This window comes from Cygnus atratus, chromosome 10 (assembly GCF_013377495.2).
Source record: "Cygnus atratus isolate AKBS03 ecotype Queensland, Australia chromosome 10, CAtr_DNAZoo_HiC_assembly, whole genome shotgun sequence".
NCBI lineage: Eukaryota > Metazoa > Chordata > Aves > Anseriformes > Anatidae > Cygnus > Cygnus atratus.
Genome location: NC_066371.1, coordinates 14,372,474 through 14,398,840, shown reverse-complemented (window position 1 = coordinate 14,398,840; position 26,367 = coordinate 14,372,474). Strand labels below are relative to the sequence as shown.

General features: G+C 38.4%; 1 protein-coding gene across 2 annotated transcripts in view; it reads left to right on the top strand.

The window, feature by feature from the left end:
• PRKCD (protein kinase C delta) overlaps positions 1–26,367 on the top strand; it is a 68,141-nt gene that overhangs the window by 22,782 nt on the left and 18,992 nt on the right. For both annotated transcript variants that reach the window (XM_035547010.1, XM_035547015.2), the window contains exons 2-4: positions 15,235–15,374; positions 18,976–19,175; positions 21,956–22,016. In XM_035547010.1, the coding sequence (XP_035402903.1) occupies positions 15,260–15,374; positions 18,976–19,175; positions 21,956–22,016 (376 nt within the window). In that variant the 5' untranslated portion in view covers positions 15,235–15,259. The remainder of the gene's footprint in view (positions 1–15,234; positions 15,375–18,975; positions 19,176–21,955; positions 22,017–26,367) is intronic.

Genomic DNA, 26,367 nt, shown 5'->3' with positions numbered 1-26,367 from the left:
CAGCTTTTGAAAAACATGCCTGTTGATTATTCTTGCTTAATTGTATAGATACTTGTCTCAGAGATGAGTAGGCAGTCTACAGGTGCCTTGAAATGCTACTTGGAAATTCAGAGCAGTTGTTTTCGACTTACTCTTAGCTCCAAGTTTGCTGATTTTGTTTCAGATCTGAAAAAAAAAAAAAAAAGGACTTTCAGGTCTGGAACTTTTAATGAGTACTTGTAATGGGAGATTACCTGTCCCAGCAATTCTGAGCTATACGCTTACTTAGTCAGCACTGTTGGCCCTTGGCTTATGAGTAAGTGAGGAAGCTGGGAATTTCTGCAAGAATGACTCATATCAAGGAAGAATCCTAATACTCTTCTCTCATGTCTAATGATAAGAACAAATTAATTAACCTAGTTACATAATGCATCTTCCCAAAATTACTGAAAGATTGTTGATTTAAATTCTGAATATAGGTTCAGTAACTCTGCCTCCAAAGTAGAATTGCTGCTTGGAACCTCTAACTGGCCATCTTGGCACCTTCCTTACAGTACAACATTGACTTTCCTTGCTGATTGTTATTGAAAGAAGTCATAAAACTTTAGACTTTTAAGACCTCAGATTATAATCCTTGGATATGATGTCATCTTGCTTCTAGACAAGCCTTTTTCAATCCCTTTGGGTAGCTTAACTTTCTAGTAGGTAAATGTTGTTAGAAAACTGGAAAGGGGGCATGAAGGTCAGCAATAAGTGGATTACAAGTCTGAACCAAGTTATTTTGACTCTCTCATGCCAAGATCATAAATATATCACTGTGCTTCTCTAAGCCTGCACAAGGATCTGAAATAACCATTTCTTTGTGTAGCTGTTGTGACTTAAGTAGTTGATGCTAGAGAACATTTAACTGTCTTGTAACCTTGCTACTGCAAATTACTTGGAGAATCTCACTTGGAGCAGAAACTCCAGAACCTCTCAGGCCAGCTTTTAAGTTGGGTGAACTCTCTGTTTCTTGGGCAGTGCCAGAGCTATGCACCATTGCACATCAGCAGTGAATACTTGTGCCATTTGTTACATGTTTGTGTCTGAGTCTTTCAGAGGTAGCAACCTTGGGAAATTTAAATCAAGCCTGGAATAACTATGGATTTAAACTCTTGTAACTCCTAATGTCCCCATTTGTACAGGTCTGCCAACGTTAATTGATGCTGCACAGAGCCTTTTAGTTAATGTTATGTATTTAGAGAAAGGTCAACATACAAATCCAATTTGCAGTGTGATTAACACAGTGTATTAACACAGGCTGATAAGAGTATGGTTAGCACCCTTTTTTTTTTTTTAAGGAGCTATCAGTTTCACCTAATTTGCTCATGCTAGCTGGGTGTCTTCTGTCTATCTATCTTGAGCAACCTGGGCTGGTTCCTGCCCATGGCAGGAGGGTTGGAACTGGATGATGTTTAAGGGTCCCTTCCAACCCAAACCATTCTGTGATTCTATCTTCCATTGTAAATGAATGCAGTTGCTCAAAAAAATGTGTTCAGCTTATTTGCAATGACAAAAAAAAGAATCTACCTTTACCCTTTTTTTCTATTTCTTTCTTGAGAAGTACTTGCTTTATTTTCTAAGTAACTTTTTGCCCTATAAAGAAGGGCAGAGCAGCACAGATGCAGACTTTGGTATTCCAGAGACATCTGCATAGTCCTTATGGGTAATGTCTGAAGTCAGCAATTTGTTCTTACAGTTCCTCTCCTGTAAAATGGAAAGGGAAATGAAAGCAGCTTGAATGGCCTGTATCATTTTCTTGAGGTGTGTAAGTTGTTACTACGTGTAATTTTTTATACATCCATGTTACTAACCAAAAAGGGAAATATTTATATAAAACTGTCCAGCAAGTACAGGAATGTGCATTGTTCTGTATTTCCTCCAGTAGCAGCTGAAACACTATTCTCAGTTTCACTTACGCATAGGTATGGAAGTTCAATAATGCCTTTTGTCCAGGGCACTATTATACATATCTGTATATGCTTGGTAGTCAAAATTATATCAAACTTTTATTGAATATATATTAAGTATCATGATTTCTTTATGCAAATATTCTCTGAACTTTTTAAAACTGGAAAAAAAAAGTCCTCAAACTTCAGCAGAACAAAATTTTTGCATGGGGATATAATTATGTAAATGATCCTTGTTCTTTGGGATATCTGAGTTCTGTTCATATGGTATATATTTGTATATCGTAACCAATAACCAGTGTTTATCATTACACACCACAAATGAGCACAGCACTGACAGCTACAAGAGAATTGTGAGGTTCCTTTTCCCTTTCACATTTCCTCAGATTAATTTTAAGTGCCCCCCCCCCCACCAACCGATTTTGGCATTTTCTGACAGAGATAAATTTTGTGGCTTTATTTTTCGGTTTATTATTTTTATTTTTAGGTTTAATTTTAGAGCAGTTAAGAGGACCCTAACCACTAATGTTCTAATTAGAGAACTGTGTCTTGCATGAGGAAATTTGTTATATGAACATAAAAATTAGATTTACGAAACTAAAACTGCTTTTAATTAAAAATTTTCACAATACAAGCAAATACAGTTTTCAGCATAGCTGTGTTGCAGTTCAGAGTAAATATTTATTTTTTTAATATTCCCATAGAGGCAGAGTGGGGTTGTGTATTAGAGCTGGAAATGTGGCGCTCTGCAGCTCTTTCCCACAGAGTTCATTCATTGGGCCAAAGTTGATTTTGGTTTTGTTTACTCCTAACAGGACTCTCAAATTATCTATGACTTGGACCAACTTTTCATCAGAAGTGGGTTACATCCACTTGCCTCTTCTCAGTTGTGTGGCTTCCCTCTTGGTCCTGGTCACATAACATGTCTGTGGCTTCGGCAGTAATTGCTAACACGGAAAAGCAATATTAGAACAGCATTTATGTACTTAGCGTCCTGTAGTGTGAGCAAACATGCAGAGCTGCGGGGAAGCGCCAGCTCCCTGTGGCCAGCGGAGTGCCGAGCACCGTCAGGCAGAAAGGAGCCTTTGGGGCTGAGCTGTGCTGGCGATGAGGTAAGCAGCGGGAGAGCTACGTGCCAGCACCCCCTGCTCGCTCATGTGAGCCGTGTCGGCGGCTGAGACTGAAGATGTGGCCACCGCCGCATGGAAGTGAAAGGTATTTCAGATATACAAAGCACTAGGGTGATTAAGTAAGCTGCAGAGTAAATAGCATGAAAGAGCTGCTTGGCATTCAAGGAGGAAAGAATCGAGACAGTATGGATAGAGCTAATACACAGAGGAAAGATTTGGAGGCAGGACTAGGCAGACCGTTCAGGGTAGATCCACTCAAACAAATTACACCATGTGGAAAGCGAATTTCCCGCTCCGCTGCCTGGGGACATGCTGAGAGTCTTTCCATGCTGAGAGTTAAGAAAGGGATCTTCTCTAATTGCAAGTGGGAACATTGCATTTGGAACCGCTAAGAGCATGTTGGTCTGTGTGCTTCGCTCCCCTTCTTGCTTTCTTCCCATTATGCTGTCTGTCCCTTTTAAAAATACAGTCGCACCCCGAAGATTGGGCCAAGCATTGTACGAGTGGTGTATGCTATTGCCTTAGCGGCATTGCGGTTTTTAGCTGCTTGGTTTTCTTCTCGAATATGTCTGTGTCAGTAGCAGCCATACGCCATCCTTTTTGCTTCACGATCTAACAGAAATGGCATATCCTTCATGGTATGTTCCCCAACCACAACACGATACACAAGGTGGTATCTGGTGATAGCAGTGATTTAGCAAGAACTGTTACAGATTGCTATCAGAATTAGCACAAAGGAGCACTTCTGTGGCAGAAGAATATGTGCAGCAAAAAGTCAGACGTACTTGAAAGGTGCAGGGAAAGTAACCAAGACTTTAACTCATTTATCCATTTAGTGATGGAGGAAATGATAGGCCGTAATGAGCCAGGAAAGCTTGTCTGTAGGAAAATCATTACATACTCCATTGCTTCTGTGGACTAACTGGGACTTGGGAGCAGAACCATAGCACAGTTTGTGTCAGTTACTTCTTGGGGTAATCTACAGATACCCTTACGTGTCAGTAGCATATGTCTTTTCTTTCTGCAAGTAGGTTTTATTCAAATTGCAAAGTTTGTGTGTTGTTTTTTCAGGGTGCTCATTAGTGCAGTGACCTGATAACGTAATAGAACAGACGCTGAGTTGCAGTGTTGAGGGAAGCTCTTGAGTATATGTTTTATATTTCTGTGTGTGGGTTTATCTATCTATATGTATGTATGTACAAAGTGTTTTGCTTATGGAAACTAAACATCTCATTTTTAGACGACTCTCCAAGATTAGTAGGATGAGCACTAGAGTGGAAGCTGGACAAAGTCATGACAGACCATTATGCATCTAATAATTTGATTTGTGCTTGTTCTCCAGAAGTTTGGATCTTTCAAGGAGTAGAAGTAGCATTTCTGGAAGGTGGCCAGAGGGTGTTTTTGACAGCACTCATCCCATAGGAGAAATTCTGCTCTCTCAAAACTCAAAAGAGCTGAGTATGCAGTGGTTGTCTTTTCAAACAAGATTCTGGTTCATCTAAAGCTCCAGGGATTTTAGTTCAGTTTTTCTTTCTTGTTTACTGTGTTGTGTCACAGACATGTCAGTATTTAAGCATTTTCTTCCTCAATAAGGGTACTAGAATGATGTGGGTTTTATTTGTTTAGTTGGAGATCAATTAATATGGCTGATAGACACATAACAAAATGTTTTAATAAAAACAGCATCTGAGCTGTTGTGGTGTGTGGAGTTTATCTGTTTAAACCACAAAATTCAGGCAGAGGTCAAAAATAAAAATTTGCTCTTCTTATCTTGTGGATTAAAAAGGAAGGAATAAAATTGGTATTAAATAGTATATCATCTCACCCTGAGTTTACGCTATAACTTGTACTGTAAACTCTGTTCTATTTTTAAATAACCCAAGTATCTCTTAACAACCCCTTATGCTTTCATTGACCTTGCTGTTAATAAGCCTTCTCCATATTTTTGTGTATATATTTTAGCTGGGGATGCCCGTTCCACTGTAGAGCTTTAAATGTTCATTTCCTCTAGAAAATGACTCAGAAGTTGAAAAGCATTTGCGATTCCATTTTCCTGTTTTTGGAAACCTTAGCTGGAGATTTGAAGTTACAGGAGGAGCAAGGACTTCTAATTAAAAATAAATTTTGGTTACACTTACTCCTTTCCAGTTTCTCCTAATCAATCACTCATTATTTAGCATCAACCTATACATACCCCAGTGTCACTTGGTTGTGCTTATTTCATCTCTTTGTTACAAAGATGAGAGATTCTTTCATAAGTAGCAATGCAAATATCCCTCTATGGCTTCACTGTTTATTTTCAGTTATTAAACCAAAAAGTCTTGATTAAGTGGATGTTTATTGGTTATTTATATTTCTGACATATTTTTTGGCCTTCATATTTTAGGTAATACAAAAAAAAAAAAAGAGGATAAAAGGATGATTCCTGCCTATGGCAGAGTCTTTAAGTACCAGGAAGTAGTCAGGAGGAGAAGCATCGTACTCAGCAAGGCAGATTCATCCCATTTTGCTGTCTGATGTCTGATCGAAGCAGACTAAATGTTTGTGGCCTCAGGGAAAACGTGGCTTCTCAAAAAAAAAAACAAAAACAAACAACAAACAACCCCAGCAATGCCAAATGCACTCAGGGGGGAGGATTGGAACTGTTCCTGCAACTCAATACGCAGTTAATGAGCAAAAATCTTGGCTCCCAAATCTTGTGTCCTTTTACTTTAAAAGCCCTGGTTAAAACCATGCATCCGTGAACTGAATATGGGTTTCATCTGATGAGGTTATCTGAGCAGCAGATTTCCAGTGTGTATGAATGATGATACAGTTCTCTTGGCTAATGAATATTGTAGCTTTCCAGATACTTGGAGGGTTAGGTCATAGTGCTGGCGGTAATGCAAATTTCTGGCTTGAAGGCTTGTACTTTGCAAGAGGCACTTACGCTGCACAGTCTGCTGGTGTTTTTCAAAAGTCCAAAGTAAAACTGTTCTCTAGTTACAATGTACAGAAGACTTTTTTGTGGTTTTCTTTTTGTTTGTTTTGTTTCTGTTGAATACACAATTTCTCTTTTTCCATTTTTCACTTCTTTATTTTTCATATAGAGGTATTAACCTGGTACATTTGAAATAAGGCAAAATTCCAATTTCCTTTTTTTCTTAAGCAGTAACCGGCATACTCTCTTTATGATATTTTGCAGTTTGTGTCAAGGGAAGAGATGGGAGATGTATTTTGGGTTGTAAAAGCTTAGCTGAAGTGTTGTCATGTTTTACGTTTGATTTGAAAATGTTGTTGGCACTTTGTATTATTTGGTCTGGGAAATATAGCTAAAATTCCAGGGAATTTATAATCGTGAAGAAAATAAGTTTTGTGTGCATAGTTATATACCAGAAAGAAAACCTAGAACGTTACACTGAATCCTAGATGAAAACACTGAGTGGGAGTGGGGATGGTGCGCAGCTCCTCCCTTAAAGGTTTCTGATGGACCGGACCTACTAATTGACGCTCACTGCATATTTAGTGCTTTGCGTAACCTGCTGGCAAGAACGGTCTTAAAGGACCTGAAATGTAATATCTTCAGCCGTAATGCCTTCATTACTTGTTAGTGGTATTTTCTCTCTGTGAATACATAATTCCAAGGCTTTTCTCAGAAGTGGGAAAGGAAGAAAATGAGCTCTTCAGAAATCACCGGGGTGAGCCTGCACGAGGAAACTTAACCTTGTGCATGCAGACCGTGAGCTGATAGCTGTCTGAGTGATGGTTATGCCTGAGACGACAAAAAGCGCTGGTACCAAAGCTGAATGTGGAAGAGGTGATTGCTTTATGGTTATGGTGATAGCTAAATAGATCCTGTACAAAATGCTGGATTCTCTTCGGCTACTTTCCTCCAGTTTGCTACGTCTGCAGGCTGCAGGAGTAGCTCTGCTTTCCCGGTGCTTACTGGCTGTCTTGGAAAAGTCTAAGGAAAAGTCTGAGCCTTCTTGCAGAATTGCATGATGCCTTTGGAGAACTCGTATTCACATGATAAACTTGAGGTACAGTTTTGCAATTTACTTGTGCTGACTAAATGCAGGCAAAGTCCTTGAACAGAGTTGAGGAAGTGGGAGCCGAGAGCTGGCTGGGGACGTGCAGGAGGCATCCGGGAGTCTACTTGCTGACAGAGCCAGACCTGGCAGGGAGCTGGGGCTCCAGAGCCTACTAACGAAGGGAAGGAGAGGAGTAGCTTCATCCCTTTCACCTTAATAAGGTTTTGCTATCATATGAAGGGAATTGTGTTACTTAATTGCCAAAAAACACCCAAACTTCAAGTTACTTCCCTTGTCCAAAAAAGCTTCCTGATTAGTCTACCAAGATATGCGTGTATAGAGGCAGCGTTTGCCTCCTACCTAGTATCTGGGACATGCTCCTATTTCAGAATGTGATTTGATATTAATGAATTGTTCCCTTGCCTAGAGCTTCAGGAACATCTGACTAGCCAGCCATGTTGTTGCAGTTATTGCTTATCAAGTGGTGTCAGCTCGCGCTATCAGAAGTAACGAACAAAGCCTTTGGGCTTCAGGCAGTGTTTCTGCTCTTGCATCTTTCTAATGTCTGGTATTTGTGCTTCAAGTTAGTGAAGAGGATTCTTTGGCAATCTTGTTTCAGAATTGATTTTGGTAATGGTGAAAAATAGCATGCCTACAGTGCGTTTACTGTGTAGTCCTGTGCCTTCAATGAGGAAGGAGAACTTGGGGGTAAAAAAAAAAAAAGTATTAAACTTACTATTTCTACTATTATAGAAAAAGCAGCTGACAGTACTTCCTCACCCCCAAGTAGTAGTTGTGGAATATCAAAAAAGCCAACTTTGGTGCTCTGAATGTTCCCTTTCCCTTTCCAAAAAAGGACATTCAGTGTAAAACGCTTTTTTTATCTTGCAGCATATGCTGTGTAACAGCCTGTCCTGCTGTCTGTTTCAGACTCCAAAATTACCTCAATTGCCTGATCTTTTAGTGTAGAACCCAGATTTGTCTTACTCAACGCACTTGAAAAAACCACTTTAAAACAGTCAACTGTTGTTATTGGGCTAATCTTATGTTCTCATATGCTCAAATAAATTGGGCTGCTTGTCTTCCAAAAAAAAAAAAAAAAAAGATAAAATCAAGTCTGCACTAGATCTTCCTTGCTTACTAACTGCATTCCCCTCAAGCTTTTCAGGAGTTTGCACTTCCAAGATTTAGAGTTGGCGTGTTCAGTAAAAGGTTTCTAATGCTCATATTGTGAAAAGCTTGTCATAATAAAGATAGGGAAAGCACCAGTAATTTTTTTTTGGCCTTTGGGAATTAGTGGAAGTAGTTTTTTTGGGGAAGTACCAACCACTTATAAAGTAGCCATAAATTCAGGCAGTTTGGGGACTGTTGGACATGCCAAAGAGGTGTGGAAACTCGGAATTATCTGTGCTTCTGGCCAAGCAGGAGAGACCCCAGGAAACATCTCTTGCTACATGACTTGTCTAGATGGATTTTCCCCATGCTGTTGCTACACAAATAATGAAACATTTTATTATGTCATGTTTCTAGTCCTGTCCAAACCAGCAAAAGCAGAAGTATTTGAAAGAAAATAATGGGGTGAGGAGGGAAGAAGGAAATGGTAGCTACATTTTTTTTCAAGCTGTATTTATAGGATATTGTGAACCAATCTGCATGCACTATTTGAAAAACAAAGCAGACCCCAAAATTTATGTAACTTTCACTAGAATTCAGTGTACAGGATTATCATTTTGAAATTATGAACCAGAAAATACATACATATATATATATATATATTTGTCAGTAAATTTAACAGCAAGTAAATTGAATTGTGTTAAATTTCTCATCAATCTTTTCTCACTTTTCATAGTCCTCTGGTGCAATTATTTCAAAATGTTTTATGAAGATGTATTGTTTTGGAAATATTGCTGCAGAAGTTGTAGGTGGTTAGGCCACTTTAAAGATACTCTTTTCATGCTTGACTTCCCAAAGGTAGCTGCATTTTGTTAAATATTTCCTAATCCATTAGGTGTATTGCTTTTCCTAATCAATTAATTTTGCTTTTATCAGTACAGTCCACTGGTTCTAATTTTAAGGTCTATTTTTATTGTGTTTGTAAAATCTTCTCCATATGATATTTCATCAAAATAGTTGCTGTGAAGCTTCATGCATCTAATTACTGCTCTTGGTTTCCATAGACAAATGAATCTGTCAAATTAATAACTGAAGTAAATAAAACTTTCCATAAGAGATAGTTGTAACCTGAGTGGCTAAACCTGAATAACAAGTGGCGGAACCCAAATAAGAGCGGGGGTGATGGTGGTGCAGGGGCCGTAGCTTTGGTTGCTTATCCTTTCCCTGCAGGGATGCACATGCAGCGTGTGAGGTCAGCCCTATGTGTTGGAGACTGCTCTTAAAACCCTCTGTCGATGTTAAGTTTTGAAAGGAGTACCTGCAGATAATGTTTTTTGCAGTCTCTGGCATCTGTGAGCATTCAGCTTCACGACGTGTAGTGACGCAGCGTCTGCTGTGAGTACATTTCTCCGCCTTTAACTGAATGGCAGCAATGCAACAGTCTGCAGTCCTTAGGGAAGTCCAGCTGATAAAGAGTGCTGCAGTGTATCTTCTTGACAAGGCTGCTAACAGCAAATATAATAAACCTTTTTTAAACTGGCTTCCTTTTTAGACTGACTTCTTCCCACTGAACACCAAATAGAAGCCAGGGCTTGCAACAGAACCTCCTAAAATTCTCTGTAGAATAGTTGCAAGTCTGCAACTTAAGCAGTGATTACCATCATTGTTACTTTGGTCCAGTGATACGTCCTACAGCACCATTACTGTTTCTCCTCTCTTGCAGATGGGATTTTGATCGGCTCAAAGAATACCTGTGAAGGGAGAGGTATTCAAGCACCGTAGCCAGCCTGCTTCCTATGAGTTATTCTTTAATGTAAGCAAAAAGCAGCATAAAAGGGAATGATAAAAACATAAACGTGCACGTTAGTGCTATGCACAGATGAAGGATGTTAATCATGTGTCCAGCATCTCTACTTGCAGCCCTTCCTGTGTTATCATCCTGACAGTAGCACAAGCACCTTTGTAGGAAGTACACAAAGAGGAGGCAGGTTCTTCACCATGTTTTTGAAAGTGCTGTGGGGGAAAGGAAAGTTGGGCAATAGTTCGTTGCTGTCTTTCTAGAACCTTTTGTCCATTGCCAGAATGGAGGATAGGAAACTCTTGTGTAAAAAAAGATGCTTGCTAGTTGGAAATAATTCATATTTTTGCATCTTAAAAGGGGAAAAAAAAAGTATTGGTGCATATTTTCGGGGATGACCACCCATCAGTCACTGATTCTGGCTGCTGGTGTTGGTGTTCTCCAAAACATTTTTGTGTCCTCAGAAGTGGTCACAGTGAGGAACTGAGCAGAAAGCAGACGTTTTTTGCCATCCAGAGTGTTTTTGTGAGACAGCAGGGAAAAGACATGACTGTGCTGCTTTACATCCATTTGCAAAAAGTCAGAACTTGGTTGCTTTTCAGACTACTACAAGGAAATCAGAGAGGAGTTATCTCCTTTGCTTTTCTCTTGGATGTATAGACCTGTACTGGTGATGGAGCAGCCTGTTCTCTCTTTGGGCCTTCGATGTTCTGTTCTTGGCCTCTGTCGGTGTTTCCTCCTCCGCTGCTTTGATGTTACTTCCTGCTCCGTGCAGAAGTCACAACTGCCTATTTGTTTCTGGATTGTGTTAGAGGTGACTTGTCCTCACTATTTACAACAAGGAAGAGTTGTAGCAACAAAGGAACTCCGACAAGTAACGCCTTCAGCTGCAGCGTGAGTCCCCAGTTGTCGTTGTGCACTGTTGGAAGGAGAGAAACTGTAGAATTTACTCTTTGTCCCTTGTGTCTTTGTGGAGAAGATTGTTACTGTAATATGAAATTTGTGCTAGCAAATGTGAAAATTATCCTTGGAGTTTTTTGAGATTTAATTTATCCAGAAGATTTCCTTAAAACTAAGCATTACAATCAAGTGAAAACCGAACGTTTGTTCACCCAGCAGATGTTGGCATTGAGGGGAAGGTGTTTCATTTTTTTCAGTATCTCTCCATGCTTACTATAGTCAATGGTAACATGATTGATTTTCTTTTGATATTAAGAACAGTCAAAAGCTTCCAATTCTAAAGCTTCATGGAAGTTACTGTGGATTTTACAGAATCTACTCCAGATGGTGTTGAACATAGCTTTAGCTTGCAATAGGGTGTGTCGGGGATCCTTGAAGAAAGGAATATTGTGCTGGACAGCATCAGAGAGCACACTGAATCAGGGTGGCCATCTCAGTGTACTGCATACAAAACAATCCTACTAAAGCATTTTTTCCCCTATTTTTTTTCTCAGCTTGTAGATAACTTTGAAACTGTTTGATATACTGAACCTGTAGTTTGGAGTTGCAGTACTTTTGGAGTTTGCATCTCAGTTTTTCCACTATTTGGTTTTAATAATATCACACCCTTTAGGGAAAGCAGTTTGGCTTTAATACTTTTAGCAGCAATACAGGTCATATGAGTAGATTGTAAAATCTCCATGTCCTAGCTGGTGTTTTATAGCAGTTCAGTTCTTGACAGATACAGCTCTTAAAACTAGTCAACACTTTTTCAGTCCCTTTGGAAATAGTCAAGGAGACCTGAGAGGTGCTTGTGTCTAAAATGCAGTGAACAAAATGCATGTATTGCTCTGGATGTTTTTGCTTTTCAAATGTGACAAAAGTTTGGATGAGCACATTCTGCAGGGATTTTGAGAAACTTTGTTGAATTAAAGTGAATCTCTGTGTCTGGAGCTTTGCTGCCAAAAACAGTTTTAGTGAGGTATGTTTTTGTTTTTTTCACAGCAGTACAGCCAGTACATGTCAACTGCAGTATTTTAGGATAGACAGGGATTGGAAAACGTACCTGAGGAGCAAATCCAAGCCCTTCTTTCTCACTTAGACTGTACTGTGATGCAGGGAGGTTATCATATATGGTGAGATTTTACATGAGACCACTGAACATCTTCACTTTTCTGAAAAAAGCAGAATGTATAAGGATAGAGAAACTTGGCAGGAACAGGTAGTTTGTTATGTGAAACTAAGTTGTTGAGATTTTTTTCTGTTAAATGGAAAGGTAATTTCTAGTTTTCTTCATGGCAACTTTGAACTGAGCTCATTTTGAACATCATCAGAAATTCCTGGGGTTTGGTGTTTTGTCTTAACTCCTTTAATTACTTGTGTTTAGTACTGCATTTCTGAGTGAGAATTTGAGATTGCACTGAAGCCAAGTACTGTGAAGCTAAAACAAATAACCATAGTCAAAACTAAAAAACAGCTTTGGAGAAGCAGAGTAGAAAATGTGGCCTTCAAAGTAGATTTTGTATTAGGCCACCAGAAATGAGGAAGATTGTGTGATTATATAAAGTCCATGTGCTTTTTCTACCCCTTTCTATTGAATCTGTATATTTGCTGTTGAAGTAAATGTCAAATGACAAGCCTTGTGTTCCGTTTCAGGACTGATGTTAGTTTGAGTCAATTTGAGTGAAATCAGTGCAATTGTTAGTTTAGCTTTGTCGATGCCTTCCAATTTTTTGTTAGTGTCGTTCCAGACTTACTGGAAATTGTGGTTTCTAGCTGGGCTTTTCCTTCCAACCTGAATTATCCTGCAGTCCTGTGATTCTATCAAATAAAATTTCCTGTGGGAGCTGCATGCTGACCTACCCAGCTTGTTTCTACCTATGGCCTAACTGGGTCTTAAAGCTGTTTCCCCAGAGGTAAAAGATTATGAAATCTGGTTTCTTTTGTGTCTGCATTGAGTAGTAATTTTTTGTTATGCAGTATTGGCAAGTCACATAGCTAGTCACTTGAGGGTAGTTCTGAGTGTAGCGAGCATGAGGTCTCTCAAGCAGTTAAAATATGTTCCTCATTAAAGCTCTTGATGAGCATTGTTGCATTTGTCAAAGGGAGGTATCTGATGGTATTTGTTAATTTTTACAGAAACTATTTTCTCTCTTTGTGGGGTCATCTCAATCCCCAATCTCATCAACTGGTGTTCCAAGCTATTTTAACCAGTGGATTAGTGTGGAAGGGTTGTTGTTTTACTGAAAGTATGGATATCAGGCTGTGGGACTGTGAATTACAGTGGTGGCTCTTAGTTGCCCAGTGGGAAAAGCAGCAGTGCCAAGTAACCCTAAACCTGCTTTCTAACTTTGTCTTACCCTACCTAGAAGAGAAGGTAGGGAACCAGTCAGTTAATTAAAAACAGCTCAATAAATGTTAGAAAATAGTAAGATTTTTTTTTCCTTTTTTTGAGAATGGTTTCCACAAAGGGAGATTCTGCATGATGTGCAGATAATGGTGTTAGGAGCTATATTCTGTTTTGCTCCAAAAAGTGATTTCACGGTCTTATCTAAATGACTGTTCTGGGCCGTAAAAGATACGAGAAGGATGTTAATTGCTTCTCAGGTTGATGATTTATATATAAATTTAAAAAATAAAAAATACAAGCATATGCAGTATTGCTTGAAGTGCTCTTCCTAGTGCTGGTTAACAATCTACAGATAAAAGGCCATCTCAGCACTCTTTTTTTTTTTTTTCCTTTTTCCTGTAATCTCTTCCTATTACCTTGTTAACTCTTTTCTCCTAATCCCACCTGTTCGTTCTCTGATTGCACTTAACGTTCCTTGCTAGCAAATGACTCTTTTCTCTTACCTTTTGAATACCTCATTTTTGCTTCACAGAACAAGTATTGACATACGAGCTACAGGGCCTAGCTGTATTGCTGAACATGCTGCAAGCTGTGAACTGAAATCTGCTCTGAGTTCAGGAGCTCTTGAGAATGAGGGAAGACCAGTGAAACACCAGTTGCTGACTTAGAAATTGTAGGATTCTTACGTCTTGGGTTAAACCAAGTGACACGGTACTGCTGTAGTTTTTCCTACTCCTTTTGTCTGGTATGTGTTCCCACCTTCAAAAAAGGCTATTTCAAAGTTTGGTGTCTCACAGTTTGGATCAGTAGCTCTGTGATGTGTCCTAGGAGTAGTATAGCATCACCTGAAAGCAACACATGGAGTTGTGTGTTGTTATGTGTTTTGGTTTGGTGGTATTCTCCGGAAGGTACATCGCTTTCCACATTAAGTGTCTAAGTGGAAAAAAAGTAGCATGAACTCATGATGTACAAACCAATTACTCGGTCTGTTAATGTTGACCAAGTAGTTATATGCAGTGCAATTACTTGATCATGCTTAAGAACATGTTACCCTTACTGTACAGCTAGTAGTGCTTTTTGCTGCAGTGTCCAGAAGTTATGTGTATAGTTCAATAGTTTCTTGGATAATCTTTATAAATATAATTAACAAGGGCATTTCTTTTGTGATTTGACTGGCAATTGAAGCATCTAGGTATTCTGAAGCTTTTTGAGGTTGTGTAGGAACTGAAAAATAAAACCTTATACACCCAAAGGAAAAAAAAAGTGTATATATATAAAAACAGTTTTAAGAGATAAATTTTGCTTGTATTTGTGGCACCTTGCATTATGAGAGAGGTTGGGAAAGGGATGTGTGGAACAGACAAAACCATTCTTCCTCACTTTTTGTTTCCCAACCCAGCCCTTGGTCCAGTCACGATGGTTTGTTTTTTTTCTAAACACTTATACAATGTAGCTTTAAGTTCCAACATACTGAATGATACTTAAATATAAACATTCTATGATACAAGTGGCTCAAAAACCTAGTTTTTTATAGTAACAAAACTCCATAATTAAAAATCAAAGGATCATCAATGTGTTAAGAAATGCATGCAGTTTGTCCACTTGAGTTCTAATCTGTCTCTTAGTTTATGAACTACTTCTTTAATAAGAGTGTCCATGTAACTGTGTCTGTTAATGAGTAGGGTCTCAGCCAATTAAAAACTGAGGAAGGTCTAAGTCAAAGGTATAAATACTACTTATTTTTAACAGGATACAGTTAAAAGTGGGTCTTAAGTTCAGTCTTTGATCAAACGTGATGTTTTTTGTTTCAATACATGCCAGTTTTACTTAAGCTTCTGATCTCAAAAGCAAATTTAAGACTTGCAGACTTCAGTGGATGCGTTGTGTTGGTTATGATGGCTGAGAACTGTGTATTGCTTTCTCCCGTGTCTCAGACCAAGTCTTTTATTCTATTCTTTCCACATAGGTGTGCATCAGCATTGCTGTGAACAATGGCCCCCTTCTTAAGGATATCTTTCAACTCATTTGAGCTGGGACCTGTGCAGAATCAAGGGGAACAACTACAGCCTTTCTGTGCTATCAAGATGAAGGAGGCATTGACTACAGGTGATGCTTTTCTGAGTATGAATAAACTGTTGAGAAATACTGCAATCCCTCTTAGGCTGTGAGTAGTAACGAGTGCTGCTGTTCCTGTCACACCAAGCACTTCAACACAGGCTTTTCTTTCAGAATGCAAGAAATAACAACGACTGTTGTTTCTACCCCCTACATAAAATTAGGCTTCTTAATTAGAACTTCCTTGTCCTGCAGCAAGAGTGGTAGTATGAAGACCAAGCTTTCTTGTCTCCCGCTTCACCAACAACACATAACTATTCACAAAACACGTGGTGAAGCAGCTGAAACAGTTGAAATGTCACTTTTGCACAAGTTAAGGTGCATGGTGAGTTTTGTATGATGTAGGTTTGCAAAATAAAGTATCGTTCTCTCCAGTTCTGCAAGAAGCCGACTGCACTCACAAGTGCTCTGCAAGGAAGATAGTTGTGTAGCGGAGTGCCATGAAAAGGGATCTGAGCTGCAACAGGTTGAAGAATACCCTCCTCAAGCATAGAGCAGTACACTGTTTGTATTGACTTAGAGGATGGGTATATTAATGAGAAACATAATTGGTTACAATAGTAACTGAGGCATTTTGCTTGGAATGACTTGCGGCCAAGGTCTTGTTAGCATCTCCGTATTCATCAGGCCCTAAGTCTTCGAAGACCACTTCTTCACAGAATCTGGTCAAAAGCTTTGTAATAGTTTCAGACATTTACCTAAAATATGTCACTATAGCTAAACAGAATGAGAGAAAAGCCTAGGAATTGCTGTACAGGATCAGACGGAGCCTTTTAAATCCTGCCTTATGTCTTTAGGGCTTCACAAAATGCCACAGAATGCAGAAAAGGGGTGAATTTTCTTCTTCCTCACAACATGATTGAGCTATCTCCTTTTTGTTTAGATAAAGGCTCCAAAGGAGCCGTTTCTTTGTGTGTTGGGAGAGCCTCTAAAGAACTGGTGCTCAAAGTGTTGTTCCTGTTGCAATGTATGGAGAGGTGGAAGTGGTCTAAATAAATTCCCTTTAAAATTTTGCAGCTTATGTCTCCTGACAAGTGTAATCATCCCACCATTTCTCTTCTCTGCTTGCATGTATCATTGAAGCACTGAAAAGTGGGGGAGAAGGGTGCTATGAACCTGAGTGGTGACTCACTGGGGAAGGGAGGCGCTCAGGAAAAGAAATTGATGCACCCATTATCAGTTTGACAAGATCTGGAATAATAACTTCAGTTGGATTTGCATGCTGAAGCATGATTGAGGAAAAGCTTATCATATAAGAAGAAAATAATTTGCCTAATGATTAGGCATTAAGCCAATTTGCAAACATGTCAAGTATTTTGAAGCCACTAGTGTTAGCAGAGAAATAAAGGATGCCTGGATTCAGAAGGGGTAGGAAAAGTCTTTTTAAAGGCTGTTCTTTTCTGAGACTGAAGTGTTCATTTTCAGTCAGATATTGTGATCCATGACAAGTCTTGATTAGTATGATTTTAATTACAAAAGCAGCATGGTCAGGCTGGAAATTGTTGCCAGTAATTCAGGCAACTTCTTTTAGTTCTATGTGAGGTAAGAACATGTATAGTAACTGCTCAAAACAGATCTTAATTGGGATATGAGAATAGGGAGACTTCTGTGGATGGACTGAAATAGTTCTCGCCTCTAAAAATCCAACAAAAAGTATTAGCGACATGTCTGTAAACTGCTGCTGCTTCTGCAAACTGTGAATTACTGTCAAAGGTTCTGCAAATAGCTGCAATTTTTCATGTTCCCAAGGATGATGGCTGAAGTGTGCCTTTATGGTGAGAGGGTATAGCTTTAGCAATCCAAAAAATAGGCTCGTGTAATACCCTTGTTGTGCAGTCAGCCCACCCTTAATTCCCCTTGCCTTTATTGGCCATTTTAATAATCTCTAAATGATGTTCTCTTTGAATTTTCTCTATATATTTTCACCATAATATTTACAAATTATTCCATAGCTATGAATACCAAGTACAAGGCTCTGGAAGTAGGTTTGGATCACTAAGAATTTGGGTTTTTTTTGTTGTTGTTGTTTTTGTTTTTGTTTTTGTTTGTTTTCTGTCTGCAAAGTTCCCCAATTTCCACATAAAAGCTTTTGACTGAGTAGAGGAGGAATGGTCAAGTTTTCTGTGAAATGGTGGAGGTCCTCAGGTGGCTGTTTGTGAGCATTTTAGAATGCCTTTTGGCAAGCAGAGTTGGGTGTGCTTGCGAAAGTTGTAATTTGTAATGCTGTTGTTGGCAGGCATTCCCTAATAAAGAAGTAAAAGGATGCTACTTGTTACTCTCATTTGGATAGCGCAGCGCAATCGAGCAAAGGGTATTGAGCAAGTTATTACTGAATGAATGCAGACTTTGCCTTGAGTTTCCAGGAAGTAGTGGTTTTTTCGTGTTTTTTTTTTTTTTTTTTTTTTTTTTTTTGCATAAGATGCATCTAATTCTTCCCTCATTGAAGTGAATGAAAATTTGATTGCATTTTAGGAGGCATATCACACCGCAGCTTGTTGAAGAAGGGTCAAGCTATTTAATCTGCTTTGTTACTGCCTTGATATCATAAGAACAGGTTACACACTTACAAAGAAAAAAATGGATCATTCAGAGCTGGAGAGGAATTTAGAAAGCACTTTCATTGCAGCAAATAATCTTGATAAGTAGCAGAAACTGTACAGAATGTACAAAATGATATTCAGCTACCTGCGTACAAATGGGGAGTAATAGGCTCGGGAGCAAATCAGAGCAACACTGAGGAGGTGGCATCGTGTACCAGAGTCAGAGTGAAAAACTGGATGTGGTTGCTTGGGAGGCTGTATCATTTTGGGTGTGTTGATGGGACTACTGAGAGACTCGGGTCAAGAAATAGGCTGAAGCTTGTTATAGATAGGGACAGAAAACAGCTGATTGGTGCACTAAGGTAAAGACAGGAAGAAATTACGTTGACTGGTAGCAAGAGTGATAGAAATTGTATATTAGAAAAATCATAATCTAGCTAATAAGAATAGTGTGGCATTATAAGACTTGAAGGAAAGAGTCTGTAGAGATGTTCTTACGGGAAACTAGGTAAATGTTAGGTGGAAAAAAAGATTTATTTTGAGGTTCTTTCAGTCTTTTCCTTATTCTTTAGGTATGCAGGGTCTGCATGTGCTAGAGAAGACTGATAAAGCCTTGTAATACCATTTAAAAAGTGGCAAACATGGCAGAGAGAGTGCAATGTCAATGAAGTGACTTGCTTATGAATAGAAGTGAAATGTTGGGATAACTTGGGCGTGGATTAATGAAATGTGAAGCTTTTCATCTCTCAGCCACTAGTATCAATTTAAACTGAAGTCAACCTAAGATCTGTCTTAATTTATCTTCTAGCGGTAGGTATTCAGTATGATCAGATGGCCCATGATGGAGATTGATGCCAAAAAGCAGACATGCAAATATTCCCTGTCAAGATGCAAATAACTAAACCCGCTTCTGAATTCCATAATGGGATTTGTCCCTCCTGGTCTCTTGGGCTGCACATTAACACCTTCACTGCCTTTGCATGCCCTGTTTGTCAGGGTGAACTTTGCCTTTTGATTTTACAATTTTCTCTTATTTTGTGTGTGGCTTTCAGAGAGAGGAAAAACTTTGGTTCAGAAGAAACCCACTATGTATCCAGAATGGAAATCAACTTTTGATGCCCACATTTATGAAGGACGTGTGATTCAGATTGTTCTCATGAAAGCAGCAGAAGAGCCATTATCTGAAGTGACTGTAGGTGTGTCAGTCCTGGCAGAGCGGTGCAAGAAAGGCAACGGCAAAGCAGAGTTCTGGGTAAGGGAAAAGTTTAATTTCTTAAACCTGCCGACCTGGTTATGCTTCTTTCAAACTGAACAGAGACCTTATGCCTGTGAGTGTTCAATCTCTTTAGCATGTGTGGCAGGAGTTTGTAAGACAATTAATTTAGCAATGTACAATCAAAGTTCAAGAAACTGACAATAAAATCAACGGCTTTGGTATTTGAAATACTGATGTAAGTCACACTGAGAGCCTATTTCAAAAAGCTTAACAGTCATTGCAGCAATTAGCAAATGTTTAAATTGGATCTGATCATTGTGATTCATCCAAATGTGAAGAAAAGTGAAGCTGATTTCAAGGCATTTCAGTTTAGAATTCCTATTTTACAAATTTATTTTTACAGAAAATTTTACTTGGGTTAATGCTGCTGAAATGGGCATTTTTTAATGCCCACTCTGTTTTAATCGTATCTTATCTGTCAAAGTACATAAACCCAAAGAACAACTGCTAAATAATTGTGTGTGAATGTCTTTCAATTACTACCATAAACATTAAATAAAAAGGAAGTTAAGAACATAAAATATTTTCTATTTTATATCGAGAGGAGTACGTGACAGGAAAGATCAAAACCCTGAACCAAGAAATCTGAAACATTAAACATAAAATTTCATTCATTCAGTTGATGTGTTGCAATGATTTCTCAATGAATTAAGGTTTTAATGATATGTCTTTTATAAAATCCTTAAATATACTTAAAATCCTTAAAATATACTTTAAATCCTTAAACATATGTTAAATAAACACAATTTTGTGTTGAAGTTGTTCAGACCCTTGTGAGAGCATTGTGAAAGTGTGATGAGGCATTAATGTCCCACAGAATTGTATCAAATTTTGAAGCAACTCTAATTAGTGGCCTGAATAGATAACATTTCTCAAAATGCAGAAATAAGACTCAGAGAGGAATATCTGGATATCCCATGATTTGGGTGAGAGCTGTCTAGCTGGGTGGTTAGGTGCTATAGTATTGCCCGACATCCAGTTGTACGTAAAGTTGTACTCCAGACACTTTGCACAAAAAGTACATGTATTTGGTACTACAGGAACTGACAAACTCTGTATTTGTAGTATGGGTAATGCAGAGGTAATATTTGCTAAATACAAGCAGGTATCCTTAAAATCTCATGTGTAGTCTCATATTCAAAGCCTTTTGGACTGGAGTGTTGCTGAATTTGCGCAGAACACTTCAGGAGACCTTTTTGTTGGTCAAGCTAAAGCAGGATGAGCAGGTAGCAACAGGTAGACAACTTGATGAGTCATCTTGCTCATACAATTGACAATGCTGGTCCCCACTTGGAAGGGGATGGATATATGAATGGTATCTCTTCCTGAATGCTAGGTAGGAGTTTCAGAGGGAGAGAGGGAGTACCCAGTTATTGCTTCACATAGTATGGAAATACTTCTTTAAAAACAAAACAAACAAACAAAAAAGACCTATTCTCTTTCAAGTCCATTTTTGCTGTAAGTAGCAAGATTTTGCTCCGAGTATGTGCAAGTCTTATCTCAGCAAGCAGATCTTGGGGGGTGGGGTGGGGAGACGACAACTTAAAGGGACGTTTAATATTGAAGGTGCTTACAGATTTTGCTGGGTCAGTAATATCTCACTACTTCGTGTTCAACTGTTACATTCTGAAACTACAAGTTTTTTCCCACCTTAACTTGAATTCTGGGATGAGCAATTATTCAGAGGAATGGTTAAAACTAAAAGTGATCAGTTTTAGTCTAGTCAGTTCAGTGTTTTGAAATCCTCTGCGTATTACCCACAGGGCAGGTACCATATAGTCACCGTCAGCATTAAACTTCCTCCTAAACAAGCTCAGTCATGGCTTGGACCTACCATCATGCCCAGAAGAGATATCAGTTCACTTTTCATAGCCTGTAAGGTTGGTTTTGTGTACAGAGAGAAAGTCAGTAGTAGCTGTAACTGAAGTCTTTGCTTTCTGTAAACTTTGTTAGGCAAATGTTTCTGAGTGTCAGACAGTGCCTTAAAATGAAATAAATAAATAGCCTAGGCAGTATCCCACTAGGGCAGTAAGATTTATGGAGATATATCTATTTTAATTTTTCTTGTTTTTTCCAAGTTGCATTCACCAATTTGTTATTAACCCAGTGGTACTTTGCTCTTTGCTAAAGTGAAGACTGAATCAGTCTTTCAAGCTTAATAGCTTCCTACTTTGTAAGAAGGCAGCAGGTTAAGCATTAGTGGTTGCTCTCTGAGCCCAGGAACTGGCTTAAAAGGCATTTCTTTTTGCTGTAGGGAGCAATGTAATGATGCTGGTCTGTAGGACATTCCAGAGAAACCATGTGTAATAGTCTAGTGGGAAAACAAAATAAATTTTGATACCACCACTATTTTTATGATGATAGGCAATGGTATTTGGTATGTCTGTGGTTTGTGCTGTCAATAAACACACACGGCATTGTATAGACTTTAAAAACTAAGTTCATGTGCAAATTGAATTTATGAAAAGTAAAAATAGGTGCTGACAAATGTCTTTGCAGAAAAGGGAAAGGAACATGCAAAAACAATGTGAACTTGGACTGCAATGAACTTTTGGGTAGACATCAAAGCAATGCAGCATACTAGCAAAAACAATAGAATAAAAGCACCTGGTTCAGCTGCAGCAGTGAGATATAGAAGAGGATTGTAATCCAATAGTTACTGAATATTACACTTTGATTCCCTAGAAAGAGCTGTGTAAATTCCTGAGAGTTTCAGTCAGCCACATGCTTCACTGTTGGTATCTTTCTTTTCACAGCTTGATCTACAACCTCAGGGAAAGGTGCTGATGGCTGTGCAGTATTTTTTAGAAGATGCAGGTAATGTCAAATTTGTTTTCAGTTGCTTTTGTAAAACATGGAGTGTCGCTTACAAAAAAACCATCTGTTGTGCTGGGTAGAATTTTCTAATTTTGTTAATTTGGTTTGTAGGGTTTTTGTTTTGTGGAGTCATAGGGGCTGCATTTTTTAATTTCTAAATGTCTTCATACTCTGTATTCCTGTTGCGTTCAGCCATTTTAGGGTTGTTAGTATGTCTGTCCTCGTGTTTTGATGTAATAGAAAAGTATAATAAGACCCTAAATAGGCATAAATAAGTTAATTTTCTTGTTCTGATTTATGTGGTAAACTTTTGTGGATTGGGGAAATAGGTCTGAGTTTCCTGAGATTCAGTTGTGCTATTTGTTAATCGTGGAAACCAATTGTAGCAATGAGTGAATGGTTAAATGTTAAAATGCAAATCTAGTCAATGTTCTGCCATATCAGTTTAAAAAGTGAACAAGCTGTACGTGATAGAAAGCTACACACGCTGTTTGGAAAAGAAACTATGAGGTAAGAGGAGATGGTTAATTATGAGAGGGAAAGCTTTAGGTACACTAACAAAAACAAATATTTTAGCAGAGATTTGTGTAATTTTCCTAAAGGAAATGATGTAAACCTCACAACTTGCTTAACTAGTGGTTAAAACTTTCCTATGCTAGAAATGACAAAACCATTATTTCTTGGGAATTAAACTGGTTTGACATTTTAGCTTATCAGTCTTACATGGTTTTATACTGTGTTTGTAAATCATAAGTAGAAAGAGTAAGCAGTAAGTCTAAAAGCATTGTTTGTGGGTTTTGTTGGTGGTGGGTTTTTTGTTTTCTGTTTTTATTTTTTTTTCCATATATATATATATACAGGGAACATAGTTCTACTCTCATAGAACAGCAAATTGTGGAGGTTTTTTGTACCATATGTGCAATCTGTGTAAAAGCTACTGGAAAAGCTGCTAAAGATAGAATGTGATATGCAGTAAATGACATTTCAGAGCTGACATTTTAGCTTTGCAATGGCAAAAAAAAAAAAAAAAGACAGCCATTACTTTGGTCTCCTTTATGAAAAGTTAACTCTTTAAAGCTAAGTGGCGTGAATCTGAAGAGCCCATAAGTAAAAGTAAGTCTCCTAAAGCTTAGAAGCTCTCTGATTATGCACCAGTAGTATTCTGGCTTGTATTCAAACTGTTATGAACCATGATGTTAGAAAACTTTCATCTTGGACTTCATCATGGATTTCCCATGGACGGCACTATGCATGCACTGAGGATTTCTCGGTTTAGTAAGACATACAGAAATTGACTTGTCCAGGAAGCTTAAATGTTTCTCAACCGAAAGTGCACAAAAACAACTTCATTTTTTTTTCCGTTGCTCATTTAATAAATCTGAAGCTTATTTCCTTTTTTCCATACAGATATAAAAAACAGTAGAGGCAGAGTAAGTGAAAACCTTCTGTAATTTGCCATCAGATGCTAGGAAGAATAGCTAATTTGTGCTATAAGTACTAAAATAATTGTACTTAGTTATTTGTCAGAATAAATTTAAAATAGATACAATGCTCTTTAAAATGCTTGTCATTGCCTTTATTATTAGGCATTGCAGATGGCAGTGGATGAAGTGTAAATACTGAACAGATCTGTAAATCATCCAATCATACTTTAATTGGCAAGTTGAAATTCATGTGCTAATGTTCCTGTTCGATCTTCTACTTTGCAAGAACTTCCTATTTACCTTCCATTTTACAGGCAGTTACTGACCACTAACTTTTTCATAACCAAACCATTGAGGCAGTGGAGACTCCTTTTCAAGATATAGCTATACAACTACATTTTGTGGAGGAAAGTCGTTCAACCTGACACTTGGAATGCTCGCATCAAACATCAGTACACAGTAACACACTAACAGTCCTCAAAATCACAGACTTCCCTTGTGTCACTATATACTTGCTAAATTGGAAAACATTACAGTGATTTTGGCTCATCGTTGCACTGCTTTAAATGTTTTCTGTAGTTAAATTAGCTGCTACCAGTACTAGAGCGGAGAAGTTTGTTAGTGCATTACAAGGATGTTTGTGTTAACTTCCATTCTTCACATTGCTAAAACCCTTAGTTAATAGTTGAAAGCTCAGAGACTGTTCACATTCCTTCCTATGTACATACCATTTGGTTTTCTCTCTGACGTGCCTTTCCATACAGAACTGGATGGTAGAGTGTCTAAAATACTAAAAAAGGCTTGTTCTGAAAGTGGTATTTCAGTTGTTCCCTAGTGAAGGTATTGCTACCAGCAGTGTCTTTGAGTTACAGGTGGTAGCTTTCGTTTGAAAAACTCCAAGCACTTTGCAAAAGTGACTAATTCTTTCTTTGGCTTGCTTTGCAGATGAAAGCTTTTGATTTCCAACCCTTCCTTCTAAGTAGAACACATTCTGCCACCTTTAGAGAAAACTGCTTTTCTTTGCTTCAGTAGTAGGCAGTAGTGTTGAGAAGTAAGCATGTTACTGCTCCATTACCAGATTTACTGTTAGAGAATAATTTTCTTCGAATTAGCTGGTACTGACGTCTGCTCCATGGTGGGCTACACTGAGACATTTCATTTCTATGTTCCCTTTGCCTACTGGAGCCTGGTCGGCTACTTTAGAGGCACATATGAAAAGTTTTCCCAGTTTTAGATGCGTTTTTCTTTCTAGACTCTGTAAAACAGGGACTGCTGAGCCCCCTGACTTAGAGCTGTTGAAGAATTTATTTTGCCTCCTGTCCTGTGGTCTGAAAATAAGTTTGTGCTGGAAATCAAAGCTTGTCTTCTGATGTGTGAAATACGAGAACAGGATGTTGACCCCCACTTTCATTTCAGAATACTGTTTTCTTTCTGCCCCTTGTTCTCTTGCTGTAGCATTGAAAATAGCTTATAATTCTGTAAGGCAGCTTTAGCTTTAATAGGTGGAAGTTGCAGTGTGTTTAATGCTTTGCTTGATCGTTGTTTATTTAAATGTAGTTAATGACCTTACCGAGTAAGAAAACCCAGGATCACCGAGGTGGCTTACTGTACTACCAAGTGTCTCTCTCTGTGTTAGCAGCCTCAGAGGTTTTGGAAATACGCTTTTTTGTCTTGTTTTTGAATTCTGAATTACTGTTTTCCTGGCTTCAGCTTCCTGGAGAAAGGGTTAGTGAATTATTTCCTTCAAATGCTATCAGGTGGATCAGATTTGCATGGGAACCTTTGACACCTGAAGTGTCCGACTTCTGGGAGATGAATATGAACTGGAGAGCTGCAAATATTTCGAATATGTTTTTCTTTGTGTCTGTTGTGATGAGTGATGGGCGAGTGTGAGATCTGAGAATTTTTCTGAGATATTTGAAAAATAATGCACAGATTCTCTGATAGCACGGTCTGCATATCGTATGGGTCTAGATTCAGATATAAAGCAGGTTTCTGTGTGGGTGAGGCATGTTGGGGAAGAGTTGTCATGTTATCAATAAGACATTATGAGGGCTAAAAAGCCAGAAGTGATCCCTCATAGATGGAAGTGGAGAAGTTGATACGATTTAATCATTTGACTGAGAAAACACTATTTATAAAACATGGTAGATGTGATAGCTATTCAGCAGCACCTTGCATCTGCTTAATCTGCATCTAGAAGTGTGATTGCACAAATTTAATAAAAATGTCTTCTGGCTTAATTTTTTCTTTTCAAGGAAGTAAAACATTCAAAGATAAAGTAATTTAATAAATGCAAAGTTGGTGGTGTATTTGGTTGGGAAGGTAGGTAATGTGTTGTGTAGAGCTGAGGAAATTATATAATATCTGTGTTCATAAGAAATTTGACTTAGATGCTGTTTTTTTTTTTTTTAAGGCTGTTTTTTCTGTACCTTTTTAATTTAAAAAGGGAAAAAAGAAAAAAAGGTGTCTTCCAGTTAATTCCCTGTTTTACCACAAGAAATGAGATATATCTCAGGTATCTGTGTATATATATCACAGATATATTCTCAGGTATCAGAACTGTTAACTAAAACACTTGAAATTAAAGCAAAAAAAAAAAAAAAGGAAAAGAAAAAAAACACCACAGTCTGTACAACTGTGCTCAGACTGTGCTAGTGCAACAACTCTGCAGATGGTGTGAGCGCTACAAAGACTGCAGCCTGGACCCAGGATTTTCTTCTCCTGGATTGAAACGCGAGCCTTATTCAAAGTCTGTTTTGTTTTAGCTCTTTTCTGAAAGACCGCTGGCTTCATTCATGCCCATGACACAGTAGTTCGGTGTGGTGACGTGCTAAAGGCAGCTGCAGAGCAGTGCTCCTCAGCGCTTTCCTAAGCACTGGTCAAAGCGGTGCGGGCCCAGCGCGTGTCCATGGGTGTCCTGGTCT